Here is a 12,537-nt window from a genome sequence, read left to right as displayed (position 1 = left end):
ATTCTGCATAAGACCCTGACTGATACTCATAGTAATGCTGCATTAGCATCAAAACAAAGTAGGCTAAATAAAAAATGATATTACATATGTAGTCTAAGAAAAAAAAAAGTGGAAAAGTCAGGGGCCCACTTTAGTATTCTTTCAGGGGCCCCAGGATTCCTAGCAACGGCCCTGATTGTGGCGCTTGCTTGATAGTATTGGAAAATACAATTTTAATTTGTAATGCTCCCTGTTATGTAGCTGTAAAGACGACAGAAAAAAAAGAAATATTTGGAGAGTCCCTCTAGGTTTTAGGTTGATTAGTCATTTCTGCCGAGACTAACTCTGTTGCATTTGCAGCAGGGGTTTTGGCTATTGCCAACATGCCCAGTGTCACCCGTGCTTTGGACTGGACACACATAGGCTACGCATGAAGGCTCCATTTGACCATTCTTCGTCCAAAAAGACACACCAAAAAACATCCAAATACCTCCATACTGCTCGTGTGTAATGTCCCTCTTGTATTGAAGCCCCGACGTGAGAAATTGTTCTGAAAAAAATAAGTCTATAAGTCTATATATAAGCTTGTTTGTAGCGGAAGCTCCCAGTGTCTCGGTTCACTTCTCTTCCTGTGTCAGTACAAATCACCGGCGGAACAATTTCTCATGTCAGGGCTTCAATACAAGAGGGACATTACAGACGAGCAGTATGGAGGTATTTCGATGTTTTTCGGTGTGTCTTTTTGGACGAATAAAGTTGGTATCCATTGACAACCATTATATGGACAAATACTGCTATGCGGACCCCCCGTAACTCAGAGAAGCCATGGAGGACTCTTTCTCACATTCTCACAGCTCTTGGTCAACATGAGGGTGAGTAGATAATGAATGAAATTTGAACTTTGGGTGAACTATCCCTTTAACTGGAAAAACTTTCATAGCGCAGGTGGCACCTGGTTTGGAGGACAATTTTCTGTCCTTGTGATAGGCAATAAAGCTTTTTGAATTGAATTGAATTTGAATTGAGATGGCTGGTTCATCTGGAAGAACAGGGGCGGTTCTAAACACTCTAGAGGCCACAGGCAGGGGGCACCTTGGAGCCCCCACCCCAACAGGGGCCACAAACATTAACTGTTAGTTAATCATCCAAAAATCCCAGACCATTTATGATTCAATTTTGCATAACATAACCTGCCTGTACAACTTCATGTGATGATGCCAGCCATGCTCCTCTGCAGCAGACAGCGGCTGTAGTAGACTAATCTATGTTTGCATTCACATCGAAACCATTTTCGCTGTACTTTATCTCTCTCCATCTTTGTTTGCGCCAGGTTGCAGGTCGACAAGATGCACCTACCTACTATGCCCTTATGGTGGTCATTTGCTGTGCAAATCTACACACAGATTTATTACTTTTCATGAATTGTATTTAAATGTTGCTCTGACAGTGGCACAGCAACAATGTTGAGCTAAATGCAGATGCTAAAGTTGAGACACTCAGTGAAATGTGAAGGTCTTCTTTTCACATAGATGTTCAGTCCACAGGTTTGAAACATGGAAATCTGATAGTGACAGAGTATTGGCTAGTTACAGGTAAGTGAAGGTCTAAGTGTGGTGGTCGGGTTTGGCTTTCATAAAAATATATAGCATGTAACTTGCAAATGAAATCACAAATTGCAGAACTAATCCTGGATTGCAATCTGTGATGCTGTGTCTTGTGCATGTAGAATACTTAAGTATTTGGGTTTGCAGAGAGTGAGTTGGGCTGATGACTGATAAGTGAACCAGTCAGAAAGGTGGAGATTAGTCCTTTCTGTAGATTAATAGGGATAATGATCTGACAGAACCACATTCATTCCAAATTAAACCACTGGTGTCTCTCCCACCGCCTCGACCCACTTCCTTCACTTCAGCTCCGCCTCCTCCCGTCTCTCCCTCGGCTGCCGTGACCCCACAGCGGCAGGGATGTTGCACAGGGATTAAAAGCTGCTGCAAAGAGAAGGAAGAGGATTCATTGTGTCATTAGTTATGCAAATTCTATTGCTTTTGTTGGTTTCTGCCGTACATACACTGGAGCTGTTGTTAGCAGTTCCAGGTCTTTTTCTAACTGCTGCCCTTTTCCATCCCATTGTTGACCATTAAACTGCAGCTATAACAGCGCCACTTCTCTGAAGTCAGGACTTCCCACTGTCAGAAACCCCAACCAGCCACTTGAGTGTTAGTATGTTCAACACTGACGTTGACAGTCAGCTTTTCAGTTAATTCAAAAAGAAAAAAAGGTATGCAACTTGCCCATCGCGTGCACACACACACATCCTTGTAATGCTATCTTTGTGAGGACACTCATTGACATAATGTATTCCCTAGCCCCTTACCCTAACCTTAACCATCCAAAACACATGTCTAACCTTAACCATTACTCTTAAAGGGATAGTTTACTCAAAATTGAAATTTCAACATCTACTCATCCTCATGTGGACTAAGGGCTGGGAGAAGTTTCAGAGTCCTCCGTGGCTTCTCTGAGTTACAGGGGGTCTCGGCGTAGCAGTGCATGTCCATATAACGGTTGCAAATGGATACCAACTGTCTTCGTAACAAAAAGACACACCAAAAAACATCCAAATACCTCCATGCTGCTCGTACGTAATGTCCGTCTTGTATTGAAGCCCCGAAATGCGAAATTGTCCCGAAAAAAAAAAAAATATTTCAAGCTTGTTTTGTAGCGGAATCTTCTCGAAGCTCCTCCTGGGAAGAGGACGGACCCTGGTTCGTCCAAATTTGATGAACCGGGATGAGGAGCTTCCGCTACAAACAAGCTTGAAAAGTAGACTTTTTTCTTTTTTTGGGGGGGACAATTTCGCATTTCGGGGCTTCAATACAAGACGAAGGTGAACTATCCCTTTAACCTAACTTAAACCTAATTATAACCTAAAGTCTTAACCCTCTGCGTTGATTAACCCTCAAACAGCCCTTGGAAAAGTGAGGACCGGCCAAAATGTCCTCACTTCCCAAAAATGTCCTCACTCTGGTTAAAAACTCTTTCCGGTCCTCACAACGTAGTAAGTACAAGAACACACACACAAAATAGAGAAAGTCAGATGCCATGTTTTAAACAACGTTATGTATTAGGTTTTAATTCTGAAGTGATTTGCAAATCAGTTTTTTTCACAGATACAGAGCTGTTAAGTTTTAATAGTGTTCCCCTTCACTGTACAAGGCTAGAAAAAGTTCACAGCAACAGCACACAAACATACAAAATAGTTTTACCAAATTCAGTTGTGTTGTTTTTTTCAGCTTTTTCTTTCTTGTTAAATACACCTCTAACCCTGATACAATGCCCAACCATAGCAAAAAATTGATTTTAAGTCAAATGTATACAATCTTATTTACACAAGGAACATTGATCAAAGTGCATTGAGGAGAGTCCTGATTGACAGTCATGTCTCTGAGGGATGAAATATGTACAGTGTTTACAAATGCTGCAACCATGGTGATCCTGACACAGCCTCTACAACAACAATAATAATAATAATAATAATAATAATAATAATAATAATAATAATAATAATAATAATAATAATAATAATAATAATAATAATAATAATAATAATAATGAAATAACCTGTATGAATGAACTCCAAGAGGTACAGTAGGAAACAATTATCACACAAAAATTAAAGAAAAAACCTGAAAACTTATTTTTTTCTTTAGATATTACTCCCAAAATCCTGATCATAAATACATAGTTACATGTGAGCCTGTTGAATAAAGAAATAAAGTCTGGACCTGGAATGCCTCATCCCCTTTATGACGCTTGATCCCAGAGTCTCCCGAGGTGTGGCTGAAAACAGTGAGCTCAGATCTAGTTTCCTGTCCAGCAGATTTGATCTGTTTGCTGAGAGAAACACTGCAGCCTCTGGTCAGTTCAAGTTCAGTCTGAAATTCACAGAAATTCCTGGAAGAGGCAAACTAACAGTGGAAATTCACCGCATTTTTCTCATCGATTGTGGCAAGATGGCTTTGGATTCTTTAAAGAGGGTGGGGCAAAAAGAGTTGGGAAGTGATGCGTGCGAGGCCCAAAAATTTAGATGGAAGAAAAAAAGAAATCCTTAATACTTTGGACGCAAGGAGTGAAAACAGTTATGACATACTGGTAGTTCATTGTAGTATTCACATAAATAACATTTCCTCTGGTCATCCTCACCACAGATAATGACATAATGCACTTCAGAAGGCATGTGGTCGTACTGTAAGGGCTGCTGCTGCTGTTACAGACAACCGTCGGCATGGGAACGAGGAGGCGCCATGCAACACTACAGGCTGCTGTAAAAAAAAAAAAAAACACCAAAAACCTCCGAGACGATCAGGACAGATCATCATCTGTGCTCACTATGGAAATCTGGAGAGAGAGGGGTAGGGGGTGGGGGACAGAGACAAGTCATTCATTAAAGGTTTTATTTCACTGTTTCTTTTGTCCTAAAGTTAAGACACGGCTAGCCCAGCTTAGCATTAAGGCTAAACAGGTGGAACCAAAACCTGACACTGTCCCAAGTGTAAAGTGCTCTAAAGTCAGATCAATTCACATTCTTCATCTTGTTTTTAAACCATCTGTTATTTCAGGGAGAATCTGCGCTGCCACAGCTTCACACAGATCCTGCTGCAGCTGGGGAGGTGACGGCACCGCTCTGTGCCCATCTTGTAGCTCTGACCTCAAGTTAAAGTTAATCTGTTTAATCTGCACAGTCTGGGTGATGCATACTGCCAATAATGCACTACAGATTACTACAGGCCACAAGGTCAGGATGAGAGTGGAGGTCATGAACATCAAGTCAGCATCCTGGGATTATTCTACATAGTCAAAGTACAACGGCTGAACAGAACGCGAGTAGTCTCAACCTTCTCCTTCGACCTAAACTCTGCAGTTAGAGGATAATTACCGTTTTTTACAACCTGGACTTTACTTATAGCATAAAATACGATCATTTACTCACCCAGATAACTTTGGTGTCATTACAAGTCGTTCCGACGAAATTAGCTCCAGCTGAGAGCCGCGTATATCCACATAATGCGAGAACAGGGAGCAGCGCAATGCAGCCTCTAAATAACACATTATCCGCTGTGAAACTCGTTCATTTCACCAATATTTAGTTCTGATAGGCTAGTGCTATTCCCCTCTGAGTCCGGGGTTAGCTGTTATCAACATCCGGGGTCTGTAGGTTGACCTACTGACCTCTGACCTGGATGATGTCATCTCCGACCGCTGCCCGGCTCATTCTGATAATAATCATTCTTATTCCTACTTAGGCATTCAGGTCCATTTTTAGCGCAACTAGCCGGAGCTTTAGTGAGTCCAGGTTGTGGAGAGGAAGCCAGAAACACACAGAAACGAACCGTAGCATTAGCGATAGCAACAAGCCGCGCCGGGGCGGCGGTCGGAGATGACATCATCCAGGTCAGAGGTCAGTAGGTCAACCTACAGACCCCGGATGTTGATAAAAGCTAACCCCGGACTCAGAGGGGAATAGCACTAGCCTATCATAACTAAATATTGGTGAAATGAACGAGTTTCTCTGCAGATAATGTGTTATTTAGAGGCTGCATACCGCTGCCCAGTGTACTCGCATACGCGGCTCTCGGCTGGATCTAATTTCTTGGAACGACTTGTAATGAAACCAAAGTTATCTTGGTGAGTAAATGATCGTATTTTATGCTAGAAATAAGGTCCAGATTGTAAAAACCGGTAATTATCCTTTAATCAATTGAGGAGCAGAAGAGGGTGCATTCTGGGTTCTGGTGCTCTTGGGCTGTGTTGTTTACTCACGGCAGGGTAGGTATGTCCCACACTGGCACTATGCCGGGTGATGTCAATGTTGAGGTCTTCTTCTGTTGTCTTCAGGTAGACAGGGTTGTCAAAGTTCATGCTCTTCTGGTTCTTCAGCTGCCAGTTCCTCCACATCAAGTATCCGCCGGCCGCCGCCATCGCCAGCAACACTGAGCAGCAGGACAGACAGACACAGGTAGTATGTTAGTTTTAGACAAATCATTTGGTGCTGTCATGACCTTTCTATCCAGCAGGGTTGTGTGTGTGTGTGTGTGTGTGTGTGTGTGTGTGTGTGTGTGGTTGCTACTCACAGACGGGCAGTATGGCCCAGGCAGCAGCAGAACCTCGGGCTGTGGAGTTCACCTGGATCGATGTGCTCACATTGGCTTCTAGAAAACAACAATAACTCATCAGCCGAATAATCGAGTGTGGCATTTAAAAAAAAAAAAAAAGTCCAGTTCAAAAAATGGTTACTTATGAAAATGAATGAAAAGCCATTAGACATTCTACTGATACAGTCTTTTACTCTGACCAGCTGATGTCTGAATGCTGAGTTTATTAACAAAACAAACAGAGTAACTAGATGAGAAAGTGAATCTGCACCAAGAAAATTCATTTGTTAGGTGATGTGGTTCCACCAGCTCAGATGATCAATGGGAAACAGACGTGTTCTGCATGGAAAATGACCTGGCACATGTTTCCACCAATGAAAAGAACCAATCGGACACTTGAAGCACGACAACAATTATATTCAGTTAAAACAACTGAAACAAATATGATCATCTTGATAATGGCAAAAAAGGTTGAAAAAATAATACAAATTATTTTTCCTGTGAAAATGTCCACTCAGACAATGAAATATGAGTAAATAGAATGTTCAGTGCAAAAGTATCAGCCAGCAAATATTCAGTCAGTTCTGTATAATCAGCTGGTAGAAATCTGAACAATCATTTTCAGAGTTGTCATGTCCTGGTACTGAAGTTTGGTTCCCGTTGCAAGTTCAACTTTGCTGCAGCTGGGTGAAAACAATAATGCTTTTATTCCAAGATCAATATTATACAGACATGGGACAAACCTGACATGTTTTGGTACCATGATTTTTGGTGACAATTTAATCACTTCAGGTGTCCATAAACCTCAAACTAAGATGCAGGTTGGAGATGATGAGGTAATGTATGGTAAACCACAGTGAGTGAGTGGTTCCAATGTGTCTTTTTTTTTTAGGAAAAGGGTTAGAAAACAATGGTGCTCTTTGATAGTGTGCGATTTAGTGGTTTTGCGTCACTTCCTTGTTTTTACCACTAGGTGTCACCGCTGAGCTGTTGTGGCCGCTGCACAGTTGAGAGATGTTCTGAATGTAGCCTAATGTATCATACTGTGTGTGCAGTACACAGACCTGAGGACAATCTTTTAACATCATGTGTTGAACGCAACATGGAGGATCAACTGAGTGAATAGGAGTCATGGGTTTTGTAATTAGAAACCAACAGGAACCCATCAGCAAATGTTATCTGCACTCATCCCAAACAGCCTCTTTCAGGATTAAGTGGATTAGGATAAGGTTATTAAAGATAGATCAAGTTTACCAATTCAGTTTTATACTTTGGAATTCTAAAATGATAACGTCTGAAACCTGAGCTATGACAAGTGCCTCTGTGCCTGAGCTTTTACTTGATGTGAGCAAAACCAAACACTTGACAGAGAACCCCAGAACCAAATCCTCCTCAAAAAACACAACAAAATCAAACAGACTGAACCGTTTTCACTCCCTTTGTTTACAGGTGTTTCACATAGTCACTACTTGGGTCAGATAGTCATGCCATTCACATTTATTTTTCAGCTTCTGCTGATGAGTTTGTAAGTGAAAATGAATGGCTGGAGAGGGAGGCAGTTCCCATGGACACAACAGGTTCAGAGTCTGTTGGTATCAACTTGGATGGATTTATGTTTGTTGTGTATGTTTCAGTTTGGCTGATTTTCCTAAAACCTTTGTATTCAAGTGTCCAAATGAAAGTTATTCAATACTGTATAAAGGCTAGAGCTCACAATTCACAAGTTCAATAAAGTGAACTTTCTGCCAACAATCCACCATCATCTATAGATATAATAAACTTTAAATCTCAGTTTATTGTTACTTTTCATTGTGGTGAATCTGCACCATGAAGAGTTATCCTCTCAGTTCCTGTTTGCAGTGTAATCGTGTACAGAAAATAAGGGCATGTGTAAGTCCACAAAACCACCATGTGTCAGGTAATATCCAGTAATATCTGATGACCATCATTTGTCCAATACTCACTAATGAAATTGTGACAAAAGATGACTGCAGGGAATGACCTTTTAACGTCTTGCATTACAAAGTAAAGGTCCTTTCACACTGGAGATGTATTTTTCATGTGAATAATTCGCGAGTCAATATTTTTTTCGAACCCCGGTACTTATCACGAGTCCTTTCACACCGACCACGAATGTTACGCAGCGAAAATGCGACGTAATTTTTTTTCCCCCCGCATCGAGGTCAGTTCTTCTGAGCTTTCGCCTGGCGAATAAACGCATCAACCAATCATGTAGCGTGAAAAGGAGGTACATCACAACCCCCATGCCACAACACCATGACAACAATGTAAACAACCGGTGTCTCTCACCAAAGATGGTTTAGAAATAGCAATAGACTGGATCTATGCTCTCATCATCCCACAGTCTATGTTCACCACCTTGTCTTGTTTGACAAGGGACTCAAACTTTACAAAGACAACCAAATGGAGGACAGTGATCAGATATTGATTAGACAGTGATTAGACAGTGACAGTAGTTTTATCACACGACGGATTTAACACACGACGTGGAGGCGAAAACCCACCCGACACAAAGCAAAACTGAAATTGTCTGTTTGAAATTGTTGCGTCGCCGCCTGTGCGAAGGGTTTTTGATGCCAAATATTCGCCGCCGAATATTTCGCAATTTCATGTTGTTTATTCGTTATGTCCCCAGTGTGAAAGGACCTCTACACTCCTTCAAATCAGTTATCTGAGATCTGAGAAGCACCATGGCCTGAAATGTATCTGAATGTGTCATTACACAACAACAGGAACTTGAAGGGATAGTTCAACATTTTGGCAAATTGGCCCATTGCCATAGTCGCTATAGTCATAGCAGTAGGTTTGTTGCCTTTAATTGTCTGTGCAAGCTATTTTTAGAACGGCGGAGCAGAGCCGTGATCTGCTCAGAGCAAAGCTACGGAGGCTCATGGGGTTTCCCTCATCAAACTCATCAAATACACAATCCAACAACTCCACAACGCTCTGGTGGACAAGTTGTGACCTGCACATTCACCACGCTATGAGATAATAACACAACGTTACTAGACAGAGTTGTTTTAGAGGGAAATTCATGCAAAACCGCTGATGCACGTTGCCTTCAGGGACAGTTTTTCAGCAAGCAGACTCTGTATTTACCTCTAAAACGGATCCATCTGGTAACGTTGTGTTATTATCTCATAGCGTGGTGAATGTGCAGGTCACAACTTGTCCACCAGAGCGTTGTGGAGTTGTTGGATTGTGTATTTGAGGAGTTTGATGAGGGAAACCAAGAAATCCCATGAGCCTCCGTAGCGTAGCTCTGAGCAGCTCACGGCTCTGCTCCACCGTTCTAAAAATAGCTTGCACCGACAAATAAAGCTAACAAACCTACTGCTATGACTATAGGGATTATGGCAATGGGCCAATTTGCCAAAATGTTGAACTATCCCACATATATCCACATCATTACAGTAGAAGCTAGTACACTAGCTCATTACAGATAGCTAGTGTACACAACTGAGTTTTCTCATTCCATGTTGGTAGCAAATTTTGGAACAAGCTAATTCCAGCCTACATGCAGAGAATACTTGTGTGACAGTATCCACAGCCAAAAACACTTCAGAGAGACATTTTTAACAAGTAAAACATGAATACCCTCTTGAATCTGAGGGAGGAGAACAGTCCTAGTTTTATTTTTTTTTAACAAAGCCCAACATGCAAGTCACCATCGTAGAAACAGGCGACAGAACAGGCGATGAGGGACGGTTTGACCTGGGGGAGGTTGTATTAGAGCTTTCCCCTCATCCTCTGAGGGACCTTTGGCAGAGGGGTGTGCCACAGAGAGCTGAATGTCACGCTTTTGACAGCACAAACTACTGCATCTCTTTGTAAATTGCTCGCATTAAAAAAAAAAAAGGCCTGGTTTGAAAATAGACCAGATCTCAGGAGACTCACTGAACTAATATACGCTCCATAGATGAAAGCAGGATGCATTCTTTTGCAAGAAACAAATCGAAGCCAAGCCGAGCTCAGCGACGAGACAAACAGTCATGAAACCGTCTCTACGATATAGAACAGCAGCTACACGTCAACACAGCTTACTGCTTTTATGATACAAGTAAGATGCACACCGCCAGTGTCAGAGTGAGGTGACAACATCTAGAGGCAGTTTACAGGTTTAAAGCTACCAACCAAACTGTACACACCATCATGTACCATCATGAAGGACACCAGCTGCAACAGGAAAATCTAGGGATGTCCCCGAATTAATCACGTGATCGGAAATCGTTGTCGATCACGTGATTTTCAAAGGATCAGAATCAGGTGGAAAAGATCTGGATCACCGATGTATCAAAAATGTAACGCTACGTTGTCCAGGATCGGGACTCGGTATCGACAGATACTCAAAATAAAATGACGCAAAAACATGTGATTGGGACATCGCTAGTAAAATCCTTACAGGCAGATTGCTTATTGATAAGCACAGCAGTGTTGTCCTGTTTAGTGTAAAAAGACTGCTGTGTAGGGACTGGAGATGGAGATCAGACCTACTGCCATGCAATACAACATTAAGCTCAAGAAAGTTAAAGTCATTATTCATTATTGCAATTATTGTAGACTATACTCATGCTGATCCAAATGATATATTAGTTTAAATCAACACAAATTGATGACACACAAGAATGGTTTTGACGGTGCATGCATTCTGTCTGATGTAGATTTTGTTGGTCGACCAGTGGTCGTCACTTATGGCGATTATTCGACTAATCAATCGCTCTGTTGCTCGAGATGAGAAATCCCAACTCTCTGGCTGCCAGTCGCCTGTTGCTCAGCGCCGATTGGCTCCGTAATCCATGTGTAACTATGACAACTACTGAAATCATGCAAACATAATACAACTCAGAGCAAAGCAGGCTTGGCGTCGTACGGCGCTTGTGGGACTTTCACAACAGGTAAACAGCTGCAGCAGGTACAATGTCAGCCGTGCTGGACCAATACAAACAGGAAGAAAAGAGCGACTCAGAGCGAGGTGAAATTCAATCGCTTGAATGACGTCATCAGAGCGATCTGTTGTATCGTTCCAAAGTGACGAGCAACTGCAGCTGAGTGACAGAGCCATTTTTTTGGAGCGACAAAAATAAAAGGTCCGGTGTGAACGAAAAAAAAATCGTCACACTCAGCCATCGCCACACACACACACACACACACACACACACACACAAAGCAGAAGTAAGCGATCTGGTGGTTTTGGCTAACTTCCTGTCAGAAGTCCCTGTCCTCGTCCCTACGTCACCACATTCACGCGCATCCCTTGGCTGCACACACAGAGAGGACTGCCCCTTTATGCCGTTCTCTCTCCTCATTGGATAAAGGTTGTATGATACAAGTAAAGTTTTCTCCTCGGCTTACAGCAGAGCAGAGTGACTGACCCAAACACTCTATAGAAGTGATTGCTGTCGGAAGATAGAACTATTTAAGACTTATATTAACACAAACATTCCACTTACTTCTGCTTTAAGTTTATAAATCAACATTTCAAATTGATAGTTAGTATACTCAGTATACTGTATGGAACTGTGGAAGTGGAGTCCTAACAAATCCAGAAAAACCTTGAAAGCAGTTATTTCCCAGGAAGATTGGTCAGCCTGAAGGAAAACAGCCCCCGGTTGCCTCTTAAGACTGTTATATGAATCCCTGTGTGGTAGTTTCAGGTTCAGCCCTGAAGTGAAGAGCATTGCTTACTACTTCTCTCCCTAACAAGATTAGAGCTGCTCAAAGCTGCAACCACACAATGCTCCACAGTTTCTGTTGAGTCCAGCTGCATCGGCTGTAAAATGGGATAAATATGTTAGTTGGGGGTTTAGTAAAGAGCAACAAGGCCCTTGGCTGCAGCCCAACTAGGAGGAAGGTGGAGGGGCATTCAGCAAATGGCAAGCATCTCTCTTTAACCCCTTCCACACTATTCTTACTTTTAAGTAGCAGCAGAAAGAAAACACAGACTGGCATAGACACACAGTTAAAGAGAGACGCATGAAGACACTCACAAGACAACCTGAGCATTCACATGGAAACACACAAGCCCCGTGTGTTTGGAGAAAATCAAACACACAGACACTTTGCAGAGATAAAAGCACAAACACATCTTTCTGTCTCTCTCTCTCTCACACACACATCTTGGCAGTCTGGGTGGTACATTCAGTCATCACAGCAGCTGTAAAGAGCCTGGAGACATCTCCAGATTCCCAAACAGCCTCCAAGGAGGTGAGTCAGGCTATGGGATGTTCATTATATGAAGGATATTAGGCCATTGCAGGATAAACTGCTGCTCCAGTTCATCTCATCCTGCTGTACGACCAGAAATATACAGGAAATCAACATAGGTGCAGTCTTAAAGATGTTGGCAAGATCCCTCACCTTCCATCAAAGCATCTTTAATCTAAGA

At 42.1% G+C, this 12,537-nt stretch overlaps 1 protein-coding gene across 1 annotated transcript in view; it reads right to left on the bottom strand.

Annotated features, from left to right (window-relative positions):
• Positions 1-3,703: 3,703 nt before the first annotated feature.
• Positions 3,704-12,537, bottom strand: part of vldlr (very low density lipoprotein receptor) — a 50,438-nt gene continuing 41,604 nt past the window's right edge. The window contains exons 17-19 of the mRNA XM_083983755.1: positions 6,111-6,188; positions 5,800-5,969; positions 3,704-4,377 (exon numbers count right to left, since the gene is read on the bottom strand). Coding sequence (XP_083839881.1) covers positions 4,342-4,377; positions 5,800-5,969; positions 6,111-6,188 — 284 coding nt within the window. The 3' untranslated portion in view covers positions 3,704-4,341. The remainder of the gene's footprint in view (positions 4,378-5,799; positions 5,970-6,110; positions 6,189-12,537) is intronic.

Source organism: Trachurus trachurus, assembly GCF_905171665.1.
Source record: "Trachurus trachurus genome assembly, chromosome: 12".
NCBI lineage: Eukaryota > Metazoa > Chordata > Actinopteri > Carangiformes > Carangidae > Trachurus > Trachurus trachurus.
The sequence above is the reverse complement of the archived record's forward strand: the minus strand, read 5'-3'. Positions and strand labels throughout refer to the sequence as shown.